The sequence below is a fragment of the Pseudonaja textilis genome, chromosome 3 (genome assembly GCF_049901715.1).
Source record: "Pseudonaja textilis isolate UNSWEBS1 chromosome 3, rPseTex1.2, whole genome shotgun sequence".
In the NCBI taxonomy this organism is placed as follows: Eukaryota; Metazoa; Chordata; class Lepidosauria; order Squamata; family Elapidae; genus Pseudonaja; species Pseudonaja textilis.
The window spans coordinates 112857452-112878357 of NC_141992.1; the positions used below are offsets into that span (position 1 = coordinate 112857452).

General features: G+C 38.9%; 1 protein-coding gene across 4 annotated transcripts in view; it reads left to right on the forward strand.

The window, feature by feature from the left end:
* The window catches only part of SEMA5A (semaphorin 5A), a 195431-nt gene that overhangs the window by 96225 nt on the left and 78300 nt on the right, over positions 1-20906 (forward strand). For all 4 annotated transcript variants that reach the window (XM_087930659.1, XM_087930658.1, XM_087930657.1 and 1 more), the window contains 2 exons: positions 5244-5343; positions 14496-14541. In XM_087930659.1, the coding sequence (XP_087786785.1) occupies positions 5244-5343; positions 14496-14541 (146 nt within the window). The remainder of the gene's footprint in view (positions 1-5243; positions 5344-14495; positions 14542-20906) is intronic.

A 20906-nucleotide genomic window follows, 5' to 3' on the forward strand; every position in this document is an offset into this window, starting at 1 on the left:
GTTATCTGGACCACTTTCGGTCAGGGTTCAGGCCTCTGTGGGAAACTGAGAAGGCCTTGATCACAGTCTTGGATGACCTCTGGTGGAAGCATGATGGGATTAGAGCAGCTGTCCTTCTTGTTCTTTATCTTTCAACAACCTTTATTATAATCTGTTATGGTATCCTTTTCTGCAGCTTTAGTGCAGTATTTTAGGGACTGGGTGATTTAAAAAAAATCAAAGTGCATATTCTTTTTTCATTTTAGAATTAGGTGGCCTTCTATAGTAAATAAGTGTGATTTATAACTGCTGATACAGAGAGATAATGACCATTTAAGCAGTCTGCTTTCTGAGACCTTCTGTTTGAGCATAAACTGTTTAATCTCCTGCATTAAATATCTTGTTGGGGAGGTTTTGGGCTGCTAATAATCTCTTTTATCTTAGAGAATATAATAACTATTAGTTTGTTTTAGATGAGCAGCAGTGAAATATAAGTTCAGTTTTAGTAATTAAAGATTTAGTAATGGTGGCAAGAAAAGGAGAATCAGAATGGATGAATGAGGCAGTAAATAGCATTAAGAAAATAGTGACTCCTCAGTGAGAGATATTAAATGTATAACAACAATGAAGAAATAAAATCCAACTTTTTGCCTTCATTCGTGAAATCCAACTATGCTTATTTTGAATACTTTTTGAGTATAGATGTAGGCAAATTATATGTGTCCCAGGATAATGTTGCAAGATCCAATCTGGTTCGGTCACGGGACCAGAGGTGTTTTTGTGTTTTTTTAATAATTGGTCAAATAACTAAACCATAAAACGTTGTTGACAGTTGCAGTATAGCAGCTCACATTCTCTTGGTTATTGATCCATTTATTTGGCAAAGGCTGAAATTGTGAACTGAAGGGAGCCTGCAGGGCTAAAGGACGAATTGAGAAAGAAATGATTTCCTTTCGATAATCAACATTTAGCGAAGAATCAGCAGCCACTATGATGTCATGGTTTCCGCAATCCAGACAACAAGCGGGAGGAAGATTCCTCAAGTAGGAGGATTTTGATCAACTCCCAAATGCTACTCCAGCAGAAGGCAGCAGCTGCCTTAATTCTCTGGGCTTACAAACTGCACAGGAGACCTCCAAGAGAGGTGAGGCTGCCTGGGAAGCTGGAGATGACGAGACAGCAACCCACTTCGGTATTACTGCTGAGACAACTACACATTTATTTCTATGAAGTCACTGGAAATTGAGCATTACACAAAATGTATGCATGAGGAGCTTTTGGGTGCTTCCTGCTGACAGCAGTTTTTCTTAATGCCAATTCATTCCTCCGCTTACAGCAATTCTCCCCAAAAGCTATTCATAAATTAGGATAATCTTCAGTGTAGCATTAAATGTAGCACAGCAGGAAGGCGGTTATAAAAAAGATAACAGACGCTTACACACTCACACACCCACATGCATACCCTTGGATACACGCATCATGTTTATATTAATATTTAAATATTTCAGATATTTCAACTGTTGCATATTTTTCAGTCACTGTTTACAGCATAACATTGTGAAAAAGAAGCCCAGTTTGATACACAGGTTGTCCTTGACTTACGATCACAGTTGGGACTGGAAATTCAGTCACTAAGCAATGTAGTCATTAAGTGAGTCACAGCTGATTTTTTTGACCTTTTTTGTCATGGTTGTTAAAGGAATCTGATTTTCCCCCATTGATCTTACTTATTGGAAGACCCCCTAGGAATTATATCATTAAAGGACACTGCCTTTATTATTTTTATAAATGACTAAAAGTGGCAAACATAGTCCTTTCCTCTCCTATTTTCCACACACAACAACCCTGGTGGGTTGGCTTAAATGAGTGTGATTGGCTGACGATCATCCAGCTGGCTTTCATGCCTAATGTATAGAAACCAGGAGCCTTTAGACCATGCTGGCTCTAAATACATAGAGGTTGTCAAGAACCTGAATTATGATCACATGAATGTGAAGACACTGCAATGGTAATAAATATGAGGATTGTCCTCAGTCACTTTTTTCAGCTCTGCTGTAACTTCAAATGGTTGTTAAATGAATAGTCACGACTACCTGCAGTGGGACAGTTTGGAAACCCGTACAGAGTTGAACTGTAGATCATCCAGGGCAGTTTCCAACCTGGGTGCCTGAGGTTGTGTGGGTTTGAACAAAGGCTGAGAAATCAATCAGTCATTCTGTGGCATAAATGTAGGTGAATCGAAGGAGAACTCCCCGGATTGGAAGGCTGAACAATTTTGCCACATTTTTCAGAGGTTCCTGGAATTACCCTGTTGACATATGGGAAGGGAAAGCATTTTGTTTCACTGTTCGTATGAAACTGTATTTTTGATTGAGCATGTAGACTAGTGAAGGTGACAAATCTGTCACTTCACATTGAAGCTTTTGGGTAACTGGGGAACATTCTGTTATGCTGGAAGGAAGTTGGCATATTTCAAAGCGTTAAGTGTTAAATGTTCCACTTCTTTTTCTTAGTGAAGCAGACCATTTGCTTTCAGTATCAGAACTGATTTGAAAAACGATAACTGATAAGGCAAGGAAATGGAATAGAAATTGCAAAGAAATTAGTAGGTAAACAGCAGATTGGAAGGGCTGCATTCACACCCTGCTGTGTTACTTGTGTACCATATGTCTTTAAATACTGTTTGGAAGATGCACTTGGTGCAAAACACCCACTTTATCTTCTCTCCAGGGTGGAAACCAAAATAAGGGGAGACAGTGTCTTAAGCACCAATAGCAAATAATTATTTATTGTCTAGAAACACATGTTTTGGACTGTTCCTTCATCAAGGGCATTCTACAAGAAACCCTTACAAACAGTTTGTGTGGTTTTATCCATGTAAAAACATCTGTGTCTAAAAGCAGCATCCAGTACATAATAAACATGTTAAATAACCAGATAGCCTCTTGTGGAGAGCCAGGAATCTGAGCAACCCACTGCTGAAAGTTACCAACCCATGAACTAAATTAAGCCTCTTAGGGTAATTATCCAGAGTTTTGGCTGGAAACCACTGGTATCCTGACTTCTTAGAAGTCGTGCCTTGCTTTGAATTTATAGCCAATGTAGCAACAAAGTATATGAGGATAATAAACTGAGTTTGAACCTTATCAAAACTGTTAGATCTGGGAGGATGGTTCAAGAACGGAGGCAAGACTCAGATAGCAACAACAGCTCTTTATTAGTGACTTCAGATCTGAGCAACTAACCCCAGCCACAGCAGCCCCTTATATAGGGCTGGCTGCGGCTAGGCAGCCAATGAAGGCAATTTGAGTTTGCCGCTCTTGGCAGGGCCAATCGCAGCAGCCCGTTTACTGGCCAACCTCATCAGTCTATGGCGACCAATCACAATCGGCAATCAGCGGGCCAATCAGAGTTGCAGGCTTTCGAGCCTGCTAGTCTGGAACAAAAACAGACATGGTTGGGTGTGAGGCTCCCAATTGGATAGTTTGCCTATTAAATAAAGCATATTTATTGTATTATTTTATTTATATTTATTTATAATATTTAAGAACTACCTATCCTCTCTCCCCCAGAGCTGCATTCTCTCTCTCTTTTTTAATAGTTACATACTATGGGGGTTATCCTAAAACTATTAGCATCCCGGAAGTCCCAAATGGCCAGACTAAGCTGCACAATTAGTCTCATGTTTAGATTATGAATCTGAATATAAATAACCAGGGGACTGGCCCACAGTGCCTCTGCTAGTGAAAATGGGCTGTGGGGGTTGCAGGTGGCCTCCGTATATTCTGTTTTTGGCCTGGATGGCCTCCAAAACCCTGCCAGCCAAAACGAGCCATGAGGGTCCACCCGCAGGTGGCAGGAGCCCATCCAGGCCGAAAATGGGCCGTGCATGGCCCCCATGCGTCCCATTTTTGGCCTGGATGGCCTCCTGCAGCACCCTGTCAACCAAAATGGAGCATGGGGGACTGCCTGCCAGTGGCAGGAAGCTGTCCAGGCCAAAAATGAGGTGTGCAGGGGCCACAGGCAGCCTGTTTTGTCTGGCAGGGTGATGCAGGAGGGTGTCTGTCCTGTCTCCTCCCTCCACCCCAGCCCATGGAGGACAACTACAATGTTGATCTGGCCTTCCAAGAAATCCAGTTTGATGCCCCTGCTGTAGAGGCTGCAGCTAGTCCAAAATATGATGGACAGGTACTGAATCTGTCATATCTCTGCCCTGCCTGCAAGTAAGCTACTGAGCCAAATTTGAGGTTTGGCTTGAAGGCCTTAAAGAAGTAATTCCTGACACAGGATGCCTTCTTCATTACAGCCCTTGTTATTTGCTTAGATCTGTGTGAGCAGAGAACTGCAGAGAAGCATCTGGTGATTGCCCGTGGCAAACCCTCTCTGTGGAATGTCTTCCCTACTGACATCCAGGGAGTTTCTACCATACTATGTCGGAGGCATCTGTTGGAAACCGATCAGTTTACCACTGACTTCCCTTTATGAATGCCAGATGGGTCTTTTGATTTTGTCCTTCTTCCTTTTAATGAGCAAATGTTATATGGTTTTAAATCATTAACTTTTAGTACTGCATTTTATGTTTTGAAAATTGTTCCAAAATGCATTTCCACAGGAAATGGTATAAAAATGAATTTGGCAAATTCTCAGTATTCCAGATGTGTCTACCAAGTCAAAAAATTGGGATTCCTGGCTTAGAACTTCCCTTTTTTCCAAAGAGGCTCTTCTGAAAATGCATCTAGGTTTGGAGGGTAGTGTATTGAGCAGACAAGAGGCAGCTTTCCCTAGCATCACCCTTGAGCGATGGAAGGCAGAAGTGGAAATGTATATGGTGACCTGAAGTATCTCCGACCCCTCACTGCCTCTTTGCTGCTTGTCTTGTTTTCAGTGTAAGTCTAAAACTGCTGTTTCCTTGGTTATTTATTAAAGTTAATGTTCATATCAATATTAAAGAGTAATGTTGTTTTATAAAGCAGAGGATGGGAGAAAAGGTTGACAGGATGGACCTGAGTATCTTGTAATTTTCCCTAGGTCTTGATTCTGATGCTGACAATATTTACATTTATTAAGAGGCTCACAGAAAAGAAACAGGAAGGAAAGCAAACTCCGGGTCTACAGAAAACCAGAACAGAATTGAAGTGATTAATCACTTTAATTTTACAAAACTGTTGAGATCATTGGTATAAATAAAATGATTTGATAGCACCAAATGAAAATAAATGCCAATTAGTGTGTATATTATGACTATTTTCTTTCTGTTCTTGTAGAACTTGCTCCTTGGTTACATGTGTTCAGATCGGAAAGTGCTGTTGACTTCTCTCAAATAACATTTGATCCAAGACAAAAAGAACTGATTGTTGGCGCAAGGTGAGATGCTATTTTTAAAATGTACCTTCTGTTTTCCGAGTGCATTTGTGTTAAAATAACCTGGTTATATTTCTCTGTTATACTATGTTTTAAGGCATGGGTAAGCAAGCTGGCCGTTTCCTGAGGTTTTGGGGTTTAAGTTTCCATCAGTCCTGTGTGGTTGTTGCCCAAAATGTGTGTGTGGAGTATTAGGTCAATTAAATTAGATGTATGAAAAAGAATTGTGACACTTGTGTTTATGATTTTCTACACTCAGTATGTGACAAAGTCCCCTTTCCAATTTCAGTATGTAAATTCAGGCATTTCTCTGAATACACAATGGCTTGAAATTGGATAAAGGATGAGTTTGCACAGGATAACCATGCTACTTCATCTCTGTGATTTCTCTTTTCTTTTATTACAATGGTGCAAATCATGATATAATCAAAGAACAATTATTGCAAACCATGCAATTATTTCAGTGTAGTTTTCAGTGCATTGTTTATATAATGTGATTAAAATTATTATCACTCTACTATTTGAAAAGATAGGTGGGTGTGATGGCTTAGCAGTTAAAGATGCAGAGCTTGTCAACTGGAAAGCTGGCAGCCCGAGTTCAAGATCTGAGCACTGCACAATGGGATGAGTTGCTGTTACTTTCCCCAGTTCCTGCCCACTTAGCAGTTCAAAAGCTGTTCTGACCCAAACCTGGTTCCAAGAGAGCAAATACAAGACAAAGGCAGCAGTATAATCTTTTTATGTTTAAGCTAAGAATCCTGTTTCTTCACAGATAAAAGGCTGCTTCCAGTTAATTAGTTCTGACAAGAAAGAGCCTTGCCAAGTTTTTTCAAGTCTGACAAAAAACAACAGATAAGAAATAGTTTACAAGAATCTTTAAATACCAACTGTAATGTCCACGAGGCTGAGTTCAAAACTTCTTTGCTTTCTGCAAAGAAGGTTAGTTTCACAGCTGGCTTTTAATCTTCTTGAAGGAGGGGCCATTACCTTACAGCCTTACTCCTGAGTCACCCGTGCTGTTGTAACTGTTCTTTCCTCCGAGCAATCCTGCGTGCATGTGCACTTGGCACAGGCTCCTCGGGAACCTCCTCATCACTGCTGCCAGCCCCCACAATCTCTGAAGGCAGCAGTCCACTCCCTAATGGTCCTGGCCCCTCATCTGAGTCCTCACTCTCCTCAGCGTCCACACCTACTGTCAGCTAACCACAACAAAAGCCGACAAATGAGAGTAGGTAAATAGGTACCACTACAGTGGGAAGGTAACAGCATTCTGTATGCCTTGGGGTATAGTCATGCTGGCCACCTCACCATGGAAATATCTTCAGACAATGCTGGCTCTCTTGGCTAAAAAACAGAGATGAGCACTGTTCCTAGAGTCTGATGTGGTTGGACAGGGAAACCTTCACCTTTTGTTACCTATTTGAAAAAGTTACAGTATTGGAAAAAAAAGGAGAAAAGTAACATTCTTTACTAACTCTTAGGAAGTTAAGAAAGTCAGCATACTGATCTATCTTTCTTTCTTTCTTTCTTTCTTTCTTTCTTTCTTTCTTTCTTTCTTTCTTTCTTTCTTTCTTTCTTTCTTTCTTTCTTTCTTTCTTTCCTTCCTTCCTTCCTTCCTTCCTTCCTTCCTTCCTTCCTTCCTTCCTTCCTTCCTTCCTTCCTTCCTTTCTTTCTTTCTTTCCTTTTGCAAAAAAACCTGAAGAGTTTTTTGCAAGCAACTACAACAACCCCAAAAGAAGAGTACCTCTGAAATGTTATGATTTAAATAGAGTTTGTGGCATCATCAACAATGGCATGGACAGCCCAAAAGCCTTAACTTCATATGTTAAAGCTGTAGCTCTAATGAAAATTATACATCATCAGAGAGACATTACAGATAGTCCTCAACTTTCAATCATAATTGAGCCTGCCGATTTGATCATAAATTGTAATGGTCATAAAGTATGTTATCCTGTGACTGTCTTGATTTTACAATCTTTTTTGTGGCGGTGATTTAGCAAACATGGGACTGATTAAGGTATGAACATAAACATGAACAAAGGAAGTAAATACAGATAAATAGGGACAGTAAGAGAGGGATGTAGGTATGCTGATGCACTTATGCACACCCCCTTTAAGGATATCTTAAGAATGGGGTGAGATCCACAGTAGACAGTTTGAGGTTGAAGCTGTGAGGGTTTGAGGCTGTAACAACGGAGTCAGGTAGAGCATTCCAGGCCTTGACCACTCTGTTGCTGAAGTCATATTTTCTGCAATCAAGCTTGGAGAGGTTTACCTTGAGTTGGTATCGGTTGTTTGCCCGTGCATTATTGTGGTTGGAGCTGAAGAAGTTGTTGACAGGCAAGACATTGTAGCAGACCATTTTGTGTATTATGCTTAGATCGGACTGCAAGCAGCAGAGTTCCAGATTGTCCAAGCCCAAAATTTCAAGCCTGGAAGCATAGGGAATTCTGTTGTGGGTAGAGGAGTGGAGTACTCTTCTTGAGAAATACCTCGGAAATACCACTGTGTGCTATGGGGCATTTTTGCTGGAAACCAGAAGTAAACACTGGTTTTCCTCAAGAACTTTGCAAATCATTGTCCTAGGACTGTGAGATCCTGCAAACGGCCATAAATGTGGGCCAGTTGCTTATTGCCCAAAATGGGGGCATCACATCATAACTTTGAAAGATCACTAAGCAACTGGTTGTAACCCTACAGGTACAGCTATGAAGGAAGATGGTAGAGACAATTACTTTTTAGTTTAGTCTTATTTTCAAATGTAGCCTCACTTTTAAAACACACTAAGAAGGAATTAATTTAAATTGGTAAACCAAAAAAAAAAAAAAACCCTCACCAAACACAGTGATCAATCTATATAGTCAGTATATTCATAAAAATGTCTACCTTTATCCTAGTAAATAGCCCAAACCCCCCATGAGAAATTGGGGAATGAGCAGAGGCTGTTTTTCTATTAACATAAGGAATACCGTATGTTTTGGCTTTCTAATGGCAAAAACATCTATAGATCTGCTTTCTTTGACAGCTGTCTCCCAGCAACCCCTGTTAAAGGAGGCCAGAAATAGCTCCTGCAGACTGCTGGATATCTCTTCTTTCAAGCTTCTTGAACCTGCCTGCCCTGATCCTCTCTTAATCCTACTTGGCTCACTCATCTATTCCCTCTCTGTTTGTCTTTGGCTTTAGCCCAATCTAGCTTCAGCTCTGCTGCCCTGGCTTGCGACCTATACACAAATCAAAACTGTCCAAAATAACATGCTATAAAAATGATTCTTATGAAATCAGTGTTAAAGCCAAATGCTTACAGTATAAAATTGGACACATTTTCAGCGTGAATAGTAGAGTATCAATGCTTGTAATAAATACTGCTACATATTTTCTCACTTCCTTAAACAGTGGCAAGTTTCAAGAGCAATTCTGTTAAAAAATTAAATTGTTTACTTAGCCTCTTTTCATATGTAACCATAGAAGGAAGAGAATTACCGGGCTTTCCACTGAACTCAGGGTTATTGTGAGGCCCTTGAAAATGTGAGATCAGAAATGCAGTTGAACGATGAATGTCCAGTACGAGAGTTTTGTGTTGTCATTTTAACGCATGACAGATTTATTGTCCTTGGAGAAGGAGTGCATTGAAAACAGAAACCAGTGGTTTATTTCAAGTTATGTTGGACATGAAACTGGTCTTCAGCTGGATACGTCTAGAGTAGTTTGAGGGAAAGAAAAGGCAAAGATTGGAAAGACAATTTTGGAGACTAAGCAGTGAAGAGAACACTTTTCTTCCCTGACTTTCTAATATTTTCTCAGGTGTAAAACTACTGCAAGAAGTGGGGGGGGAAAGTAAGATTTTCAAATTGAAATTAAATCCTATCCACAATTTTATAAGAAGCCTTTGTTCTATGCAATTTAGGCATGAGCATTTGATGTTCCATAGGTCAAATGAACCTCTTCAAAGGGGTATTCATCTGGCTCTTGGTTTCCAATTCAGGGAATAACGTCTCCGAAGGGAAGTATCCACTCAAAGAGGAAGGCTAATTCCATATTTTCTCCCCCCACCCCATTATGTCAGCCTTGTAAGCTGATTGTTGCTTAGGGATACAGTACATTATTTTTTTAATCAAATCAGTAGAGTAGAAATACACTGCTCAAAAAAAATAAAGAGAACACTTAAACAATACAATGTAAAATCACACAAAGTCAATCACACTTCTGTGAAATCGAACTGTCCACTTAGGTAGCAACGCTGATTGACAATCAATTTCACATGTTGTTGTGCAAATGGAATAGACAACAGGTGGAAAGCATAGGCAGTTAGCAAGACATCCTCAATAAAGGAGTGGTTCTGCAGGTGGTGACCACAGACCACTTCTCAGTTCCTATGCTTTCTGGCTGATGGTCTGGTCACTTTTGAATGCTGGCGGTGCTTTCTCTCTAGTGGTAGCCTGAGACAGAGTCTACAACCCACACAAGTGGCTCAGGTAGTGCAGCTCATCCAGGATGGCACATCAGTGTGAGCTGTGGCAAGAAGGTTTGCTGTGTCTGTCAGTGTAGTGTCCAGAACATGGAGGTGCTACCAGGAGACAGGCCAGTACATCAGGAGATGTGGAGGAGGCCATAGGAGGGCAACAACCCAGCATCAGGACCGCTACCTCCACTTTTGTGCAAGGAGGGGCAGGAGGAGCACTGCCAGAGCCCTGCAAAATGACCTCCAGTGCATGTGGCTGCTCAAACGGTCAGAAACAGACTCCATGAGGGTGGTATGAGGGCCCGACATCCACAGGTGTGGGTTGTGCTTACAGCCCAACACCGTGCAGGACGTTTGGCATTTGCCAGAGAACACCAAGATTGGCAAATTCTCCACTGGTGCCCTGTGCTCTTCACAGATGAAAGCAGGTTCCACTGAACACATGTGACAGACGTGACAGGGTCTGGAGATGCCATGGAGAACATTCTGCTGCCTGCAACATCCTCCAGCACGACCGGTTTGGCAGTGGGTCAGTAATGGTGTGGGGTGGCATTTCTTTAGGGGGCCGCACAGCCCTCCATGTGCTCGCCAGAGGTAGCCTGACTGCCATTAGGTACCGAGATGAGATCCTAAGACCCCTTGTGAGACCATATGCTGGTGCGGTTGGCCCTGGGTTCCTCCTAATGCAAGACAATGCTAGACCTCATGTAGCTGGAGTGTGTCAGTTCCTGCAAGATGCTATGGACTGGCCTGCCCGTTCCCCAGACCTGAATCCAATTGAGCACATCTGGGACATCATGTCTTGCTCCATCCACCAACACCATGTTGCACCACAGACTGTCCAGGAGTTGGGGGATGCTTTAGTCCAGGTGTGGGAGGAGATCCCTCAGGAGACCATCCGCCACCTCACCAGGAGCATGCCCAGGCATTGTAGGGAGGTCCTACAGGCATGTGGAGGCCACACGCACTACTGAGCCTCATTTTGACTTGTTTTAAGGACATTACATCAAAGTTGAATCAGCCTGTAGTGTTTTTTTCCACTTTAATTTTGAGTGTAACTCCAAATCCAGACCTCCATGGGTTGCTAAATTTGATTTCCATTGATAATTTTTGTGTGATTTTGTTGTCAGCACATTCAACTATGTGATGAACAAAGTATTTAATAAGAATATTTCATTCATTCAGATCTAGGATGTCTTATTTTTGTGTTCCCTTTATTGTTTTGAGCAGTGTATATTTCAGAGAGAAAGTTACCATTCTCTTCTCTTCCATTTTGAAGTATCTAAGCAGGGGTAGAAAATATGCAAGACATAAGCAGCCCCAACAGTCCTCCTACTCTTTGAACAGAGACTGAATGGTCATCTATCAGAGATGCTTTGATCGATGGATTCTATAGTGAGCAGTATAGGACTAGATGATATCTAAGCCACCTTTCGAACTTGATAATTATCAGGTGCCTGCCTATCTAAGAAAATGTTTAAACGCCTGAATAAGAAAACGCTTAACTCACAGACTAAGTTAACTTAAACCAAGCTAAACGGCCATGTAGAATAATTTTTCATGCTTGCTGTGTCATAGTTTGTACCTAATAATGTTAAATGAATGTTAAATGCTTTAACGCTATGATAGTTGTATTACAATCTAGGAGCCACACGTGATTGTATAAAGCATGCAACTTTACCTTGAACTGAGACATGAATCCCTTTAGCCAAATTCTTTGTTTTCTCCAATTGACAAAAAGAGCTGATCACATTAACTCCCGAAAAAGAATCATAGCTGTGGGGTGAAACTCATCTTCTGCCTGCAAAGAGTCAGACTGAGGCTGGCTTTTTGCAGTTAGAGCAGATGGCTGGTAATGAGAAATACCCCTGCTGCCAATCATAGTAAGACATGGCAAGGACAGACGGGCCAGTAGTTTCACTTGGAAGAAAGCAGCTCTCTGGCTATGTACACCTGGAAAGACTGGAAATTGAAGTGCACTACTAGAGCACGTGCATTTCTATTTAATTGTGGATCTTCCTCCATATCATTGCTCACTATGTCAATCTAGAGATAGGGGATGGGTAAAATAGTATTTTATTCATCATTTAAAGCATAAGTGTAAACCTACCAATGAAAAACATAATTATCAATGAAAATTGTTAAATGTAGAGTTTTAACTAAAACATGAGATATTTCCTTAATGTTTGTTTCATCACATATCAGTGTTCTGCATATGTTAGTAGATAAAAGTAGAACCTATATAGGTATAGTTGTATAGAATTACACATTCAAAGGGAAAACCTGACCTTGTAGAAAATAATACTGCAGAATGCCAGAGGTTCCTGCTCATTTTTTTTTTCTTGAGATGGTATCCTTCTGCTGGTTACTTAATCATGTCTGATTGTCTTTCGTTACTACTTGGACTCAGAACTTCTATAACAGCCATCTTCAACTTTTACAGTTTTGCAGATTTGGGTGTGTGTGTGGAATAGTTCTACACAAGTGGCAGGCGAGCGCATGCATGCCCACTGCTTGCACAAATGGAACTACATTTGTGCACTTGTCCGCAGGCTGTGTGTGCAAGTGGAGTTGCATGCGTGCACATACTTGCCACCACTTCTGCAGTATGTTTCTGAATGGGCTGCAGTGAAGTAGGGGGCTATGGCCCAAGGGCTAGGGACCCCTGTTCTATAATAAAAAGACACTTCCCAAACAATTATCTTGTTTCTCCCAGATACTAGGATTTTTTCAAGCTGATAGAGAATGCAGTCAAAAATATTTGTTTTTGTCCCACTAGGGCTTAGTTTATTATGTCAAATCAAAGGGTTTTCAACTTTCCTACTTGTTACTTGTAACCTGAATACTAACTTGTATGTTTGTGTCTCTTTCCTACTTTTTTCCTGCAACCATCTTAATATAGGGGTTTCCTGTAATTAGAAATTTTGTACAACTACTATCTTATTTCATCCATCTACTGTAGGGGTGGAGACCCCTACATTCTATGTCCACATTCTCAAATCCCTACTGTTGTTAGCTCCGTAGACTATTTTTTAAAGCTCTGAATTGTTCTTACTTCCTTGTCCTTAGCTCTTGCTGCCAAACGTTGTCCACTGACATTTAGAAACCTTTTCCACTCCCTCTCTGAGATCTTGCAGCATCTGAGTTTTTCCTCTCCCCTCTTCCTCCACTCCCGCTGAGCTCTCCCAGTCTTGGAGCTGGCTTGTGGACCTCTGTACTGTTGCGCTCAGAGTGGATGCTCCAGGTCCATTTTTGCAGATGTTGGTTGGGCTCTTCCCTGTGGGTCTGGCCATTGGGAAGCTGTTCCAAGGAATGCAATTCCTTGTGTTATCCTGGGACCCCAGCAGTATTGAAATTCCAGATCTCAGGACCGAAGAAAAGGGCTTGCATATTTGAGGCATTCTTTCATACCAGGCTGCCTTTTAGTAGCTGCTATTTCCATGTGCACTAAGTTCTGAAACTGGATTCTGCTTTAAGTATCTATTCTTCCCTTCATGTTGTATATGAATTTCAGAGCAGAGAGCAGGCTTTTCAGTGCTGTAACATGAGTAGTAATAATGAGAATGTTTATAGAATGCCTCTATTTCAATCCTATTTGCAATCAAACTGAATTGTCTGAAATTCTCTTCCTCTCCACTACCCCAGAACTAAGTAATAAGAGCAAAAACCGAAAACCATAACCACACACTGCCAAAATTCAACCATTTTGTGGATGAATCTTCTGCTCAAGATCTTGGAGAGCTTTGGCGATGGGGTGTAGCCCATGGTCCACAGGTTCCTCCACTGCGATACTTTATTAAATTAAATTCCACAGTCAGTAAATCAGTCATTTTGTTTCAATCTTTCACCAACAAAGGGTTCTATAGTCTTGTTGAAGTGGTTTGGAGATAAATGATGGCTTAGGAAAGGAGAAGAACAAAATAAATGGGAAAAAAAACACTATCTCTTTACATTGTAAGATTAGGACCCACAGTGAGTTAATTTCTAAAATAATTGGTGTATGTTTTCTAGAAAGCCAGGCTCATTCTATGAATTAATATGGTTATGGAGAATTGCAGGAAAAGAAAAATGGTGGAGGTGAAAAAATGAAGTGAACTGTCAAGGAATTTATTTTTAGAACTGCATTCCTACAAAACTGTGATGATCTGCAAGTTGTTGGTTTCTTAGAAAAAGCAACCTGAAATAACAGCATGACTACTTACATCACCCACATTGCTGTGATGTAATTGGCTCTGGGTATGTCCTCATTATATTAATGCAACTGAGAAAATACCTGTAATCTCTCAAACTTTGCCTCCTTCCTTTAGAATGTAATCCCTTTACATCCCTTTACACCAGGATGTGTAAAAAGTACAATAAATACTGAACTTACGAAAAGTACAATAAGTACTGAATCTTTACCAGTAAAGTGAGAGTTGTATTTGGGAGAGAATACAATGTTAAATTCATAAATTCATTCTTTTCTTTTTCTTTTTGCTAATGAGCTTCAGTTACTAAGGCCACATGTAGAGGGATGAAACTTGATGGCTCTGTGACAAATCAGAGTTCTCTAGAAAATTGGTTTGCTTTTTTGTTCCAGTCAGGCTATTCTGTAGAGGGCTTAAGTTTCAGAACCAAGAACATCTTTATTTCTTAGAATTTCAGTTATATTATCTACATAGTCTGAATAACTGCTATTTCCTCCTTTTCACTCTAGGAACTACTTGTTCAGGCTGCATAGTGAGAATCTTTCTCTAATCCAGGTAAGCTTACCTGTATGGTAATTTTAAAAAGTACAATTTTCATCTTTTTAACTTCATCTTTATTTATAAAGTCACTGAAAACCTCAGCGTATAATTTGACTTACAATGTAGGTCCGGGGTAGGCAACTACCACTACTTTAACGACCTATGGACTTCAACTCCCAGAATTCCTGAGTCAGACATGGCTCAGTTCAGAAATAAAGAACTTGAAATTCTGTTCCTGTTTCTTTTTAGCTTGATTCCTTTCCATGTAAATGGATTTTTATTTTATGATAGAGGGGCTATGTTATAATAGAGTGCCTACAGCAACAGTCATATATAGCATGGAATTGGTATAGCTCGGAAAGCATAAAGGTAGTAAGAACAGATTTCAGTTTCTCTTCTAATTTCATTCATTCTGTTCTATTGAAAAATGAAAAAAAAATGCATCCATTTGAGTTGTTTCCTTGCCAGGTAATGAGGAAGCAGACCTACATTTTTTGTAACCCTGCTCCAGAATTTGAGATTGACAAAGATTCCCTTCCTCATCATCACCATAATTCCAAATGATCCAGAGTGGATTGGGCCATTTTGACCCTTGAAGTGCATTGTGTAGCCTTTACGCAGCCCAATGATAATTCAAATGAAATCACAGCAAATCTCCCCATGTTGGAAAGGCTGTGACTAGACAAGAGAAGCAGTCAACCGCTCTGTTTGCTCTCCAAGAGTAAAGTATTGGTGCATAATTTCAAGTTCTCTGCTCTCTTTTCTTCTAACTTTACTTTAGATTCAGATGGGTATCTTCTTTTCCACATAATGTACAGCAGTGCATTCATTCATCCCTCTGTGGAAGGCACGATGTTATGTTGAATATAATGGAGTAAGTGGATCAAGACTGATTGATCTGTGTGCTCACCTGCTTACTCCATAAAATGCCAAACTAGACTATGGGCTTGTCTTAGTTTGCTAGCAGCCTGGACTGCAGACAACAGGACAGATAGAACTGAGTTTTCAGTATCTCCAATTTTGTGATTAGACAATTTTTCTGTTAAATTTAGTATTAGAGCTATTTTCCTCTGCAGGGCTGGGGGAGTGATATACATGAAAACGTCTCAGTTGCACTATTGTGGCCACACTGTTCACTTTTTTTATTTTGTTTACTACAGCCTTCTAATGTTCATTTGATAGCTCACTTCATGAATGCCTTGACTTGTTGTTTAGAGCTCTTCTGCAAGCAATGTTACAGAAAAATTTGGTTTTGCCAGTATGGGGACTCAATTTTGACAGAGCTAGGCCAGTATAAATGGTCAAGTTCCAGGGAAATCAGGAGATTCAGGCAATTCAATTGAATATCAAGATTTATTGCAAGGTTAATCTCTCTACAAGAATCTGAACTACTAACTGTCAAGGGAAATTAATGTGAACTATGAATAGAAAGGAATTCAAGTGGGGCTGGACTTAGCTCTCTTCTAGCTGTGTAGGTACTTATGCGTGATGATGTGTTTGACTTCCTCCCTTGGGCTCAGCTTGATCATCTTCCAGAATAAGTTCTACCATGAATCCCCTAATTTTCCTCTTTAAATCTACCTCCAGACGTAGTTAGCTTGATTGGCTCACAACTGAATCAAAGCATTATAAGGTTAATGTTCAACTACACAAACTCCACACAAACTAATATAATCATGGCAACAGACTAAGGGCTTTATAAGAGTCTGTACTTTGTATTTTCATTGTAGAAATTGGATAGAACTTGTACAGACAAAATCTACCTCTGGATTTAATGTGTCATTGAATTATGTTTATCTTCAATCTTTAAAGATGTCTTTGTAGACACATGCAATGCTTGCTTACATATGCATCCAAGGACAAAAACCAATGAATAAGCCTCTTTATTATAAAGAAAGTTTTGTGTATGTGCCTGCTTTTGTTTGCATTGCAAAGGTAGCTGCCATTGTTATATGATGAATGAGTGGAATTCTGATGTGACCCACATCAATAGAATAAGTTAGTCATTGTAGCTTAAAACTTATTGATTTTACTATAACTCAAACATAACATTCTGGGTTGTGGCAAGTGTGTCCAAAGCAGCTGCCTGTGCTTAAATTCCCATGTTGGGGGAGGGGAGAGGATGGTGGAGGCTGCCCTTGTGCACAATATTTATGAAACAAATGCTTAGGACCACATTTTATAAAACAAATGTTTTCATTGCACATTTCTCAGAATTCCTTATTTTCTATAAATATTTGATGGTATAAACTGAGATGAAGATTGGTCTAATGGTGAAGGCACCAGGCTGGAAACGGAGAGACCATGAATTCTAGTCCTGCTTTATACAGGAAAGTAGGCTAGGTGACTTTGGGCCAGACACAAACTCCCAGCCCAGCCCACTTCAGTGGGTTGTTTTTATGGGGAAAATAGGAGGAGGAGTGTATGTTTGCTGCCATGAGTTATTTATAAAAAAAATAAAGCTGGGAGAAAAATACATAAATAAAACATTAATGCTAAGTGGAAAGGCATAAAATTGCATTATAAATATGTACATGTTTATGAAAATTATGATTCAACCATGCCTTCCTGCAACATGGACATTTATGATACACATTAATGACCAACTCTGATGGACACTGTGGCCAACACCATTTTCACTTCAAAAATAGAGTGTATGTGAATATGTGAAAGGTAAGAGGTAATTAGATTGCCCCCTAAATTATATTTCATGATTTGATAAGTTAAAAACTGGATGTTTTAATGTTTAAGTCAGAATTTCAAATTGGTTGTATAATTTATTAAAAGTTTGATCTTGAGAATTAAGTGGAGTTTTAACATTTCTTATATGCTTGGAAGAGTCACTGCACACTTGATCATGTCAGAACAGCTCATTAAGATGAAATGGCTTCGAACTCGACACAAGGCATGCTGAGCTTAAAATATTTTGATATACTTTTATATTTTATACATTAACTTTGTTACATGCAAAGGAGGGTGGAGGAGGAGTGGGGTCATGGGACCATAATTATTTAAATGGAATTTAATGCTCTCCAGTGTTTCATTCCAGATTTTTTAAGGATTATAATAGTTTGCATATTTGTTGAGGAGGGTTGTGTTTCAGAAATTGGGGATTTAGTTGTATTTATCCTTATTTTATTTTTTGATCTTGATTGTTTAACAACATTGGGTGTAGCATAAGCACCTCTATTTCTATATAATTATATAATTCTAGACCTAGAAAACCTAGAACTACGCCACCTTCGGTCTGATCTAAGTATAGTATATAAAATCATACATTGCAATGTCCTACTTGTCAATGAATACTTCAGCTTCAACCATAACAACACAAGAGCAAACAATAGATACAAACTCAAGGTTAATCGCACCAAACTTGATTGCAGGAAATATGACTTCAGCAACAGAGTGGTCAATGTCTGGAATACTCTACCTGACTCTGTGGTTTTTTTCCCAAACCCCAAAAACTTTAACCTTAGACTGTCTACTATTGACCTCACCCCTTTCCTAAGAGGTCTGTAGGGGGCATGTATAAGCGCACCAATGTGCCTACTGTCCCTGTCCTATTGTTTCTTTTATATTTTTAAAAATTTTTCCTATATGTATCCATGTATTCATAACTATGTTTTTATTTATACCTATTATCTTGTAAGCAATTGACAAATATAAATAAATAAATAAATAAACAAACAAACAAACAAACAAACAAACAAATAAATAAATAAAATAAATAACATGAGATTCTGGACTTTAGAGAGAGATGAATATGAAGTGCACAACTTAAATTTCCTTTCTTCCCTCCCTCCCATCATTTCTGGCATGTCTGTATTTTGACTGTGTTGCCCCCCACCCCCAAAAAGAATAAAAGACAATTTACCAATACTGATGAATAAATACTGCACTAAACACATGCTGGTTTCACAATCTAAATTTTATTAATATATCTTTCTTCTGCTGCTATTTCTCCACTTTCTCTGACATTGTGCCATTTCTTTCTGGGATAAGCAAAACACACAGAAAGAGTCAGAAATAATAATGCAAATAAGTTAAAGCATGAGTTTTAAAAAAAAACAAGAAAATGTAAATATAGATTATGGTCACAATACCTTTCTATAACTTCCTACAATTGTAATCTAGTTTTGCTTCGGCTAGGTTAATACACTGCTTCATATGTTGCCTTTCGTTCCCTAAACTTTTCATTTTTCTCTTTTTCAGGATCTCATTGCCTCCGCTCAACTGTATCTTTCTCAACCTTCTGCTTCCTTTGAAGCCATTCAATCTTCTTTCATATATTTATTTTGTGATTCAATCCTTGTTCATTCTCTCTGTGTGACAAACTACTTCAGCATAGCTACTTTGTATTTGCCACCTGTATTCTTGCTTTATGTACTTTATATGTAACCAATTCCCACCTCTGCACATTCAAGTTTTGCGTTTCTCCTGGTGGGTATAATCAATACTCACTCCTGTAAAGCAAAATGGGCAAAAACATTGCCATTTTAATTTATTTAATAGATTTCTGGCAATACATTGTAGGCTATCCACTAACCCCCTACCAGAATTTCCTATTAAAATCTAAAATAATTTTTACAATTCCGTTCACTCTGTTTGAACCTTGTTTGTTTTTCCTCTCTTTTCCTATTTCCTGAAGACTTTAATTTCCATCAAAACCACTCTGCATTTTCTTTAGCTCTTTTAATATTTACTTTTCCTTGCTCTCCTTAATTATATTATTTCCACTATCTTTTTCTCTCTTTTCCCAGTAATAACTTTTGCAGCTGTCACTCGCTAGTGTGTCTTTTTCTCATCCACAGTCACTTTTATGTCATCACTCCACAGAATATTCTTTTTTCATGCTTTCCATTAGCACATTTCATACACTTCTGTGGCATTGTGTAACTTAATTCATTTTGCTTCTACATCCTTTTTTAATATTAGGAAAAATGAGATTCATAGATTAAATAAGATAGAATGATTTTCCGCTCATTCTGTTGGGAATTAGTTCTATCTTCAAATATATTTTTCACAATAAAGCTCATACCTTTTTTGGTTGTCATTCTGCCTTTTCTTTATTATCACTTCTTTACTTTTTCTTTCATATCTATTTTTCAAAAAATATTCTCTTAGCACCCTGAGATAATAGCCTCACATTCCCTTATAATCCTTGTATCCTTCACTAACTCTCCGATCGCTCATGTTTTTTAATTCATTATTTTGTTGTGTGTGTATATGTGAATAGATTTATGCATTAACGACATGCTTGAAACATACTTTTTCTAAGTGGATGGTTACTGAACAGTTACCATTAGCGTTCATTTTTACTCTTTTTTACTGTTCAATCACTTTTTCTGTGTTCTGATTTTGTTCCACTTATCAGTCCATGTCACCAAGTAGATTAATGTTTGCCTGGATTGCGTTCATTCAGATTATAGTTTTTCCTCTCCCCATCCCTGGTTCTTCCACTGTTACTGTTCATTGAATCATAACATACATATGCACCCTCATCAGTCTAAATAACATTAATTTGTATTTTCTAACATACATTTTATCTCTTTAATTCACCCATTAAACTGTAGGTTTTTTAGTTTTTAGTTTATGCACCATACTTTTCTTTCTTTTCTTTCATTGTTTTTAATATTATGCTTTTGCATTTTATTTCTTTTGCATTCTAAATCACAGTCTTCTTTTTTATATGCCATGATTAACACCTGATGCAGTCATAGATATTTACCTTCATCGACTGTATGACTTTGGTAAATTGAGGCTTCCATATTAAACTTTTAAGCAGAACTACAAAAGATGTAGTGAAGCGAAATTATCAATCTTGATTATACCCATGCAGGACTAATAGCAAAGATGGTGTAGATCAGTTCTGGTACATTTTGGCCAATGTACAACAAGTGCACAAAAGTCCAATTTTATCCAAAGTGTGGACGAGAAGGGAAATATAACCAGAATGGAAGGAAAACTTCACAGAGAAAAGATAACACAAGTATATATTATTTAGATTTTGTTTGATTTCACTGAGTGACTAACAACGGAGGTCAAAATACTCACTTAAAAACGGAACTGTAACTGGAATAATGTAACTAATGTAAAGATTATAATTGTGTTGATTTTCATTCCATAATTTTGTGACATGGAATATTACATAGAGAAAAGGCAGATATGCTTTGAGTTGAATTCATCCCTTGGCAACCTTATCAATTTCTTGGTGGCCACAATATAGTAGTAGTCTTCCATGACGTCCTTCTGTATTATTTTTCATTCTCTCCCTCTTAAGCTAGAGCCATTGCATTCATGGTGATCTCCTATTCAAATACTAAACAGTCCTGATACAGCTTTGCTTCCAGGCCAAGGCAAGGTTGAACCGATGCTGAGGC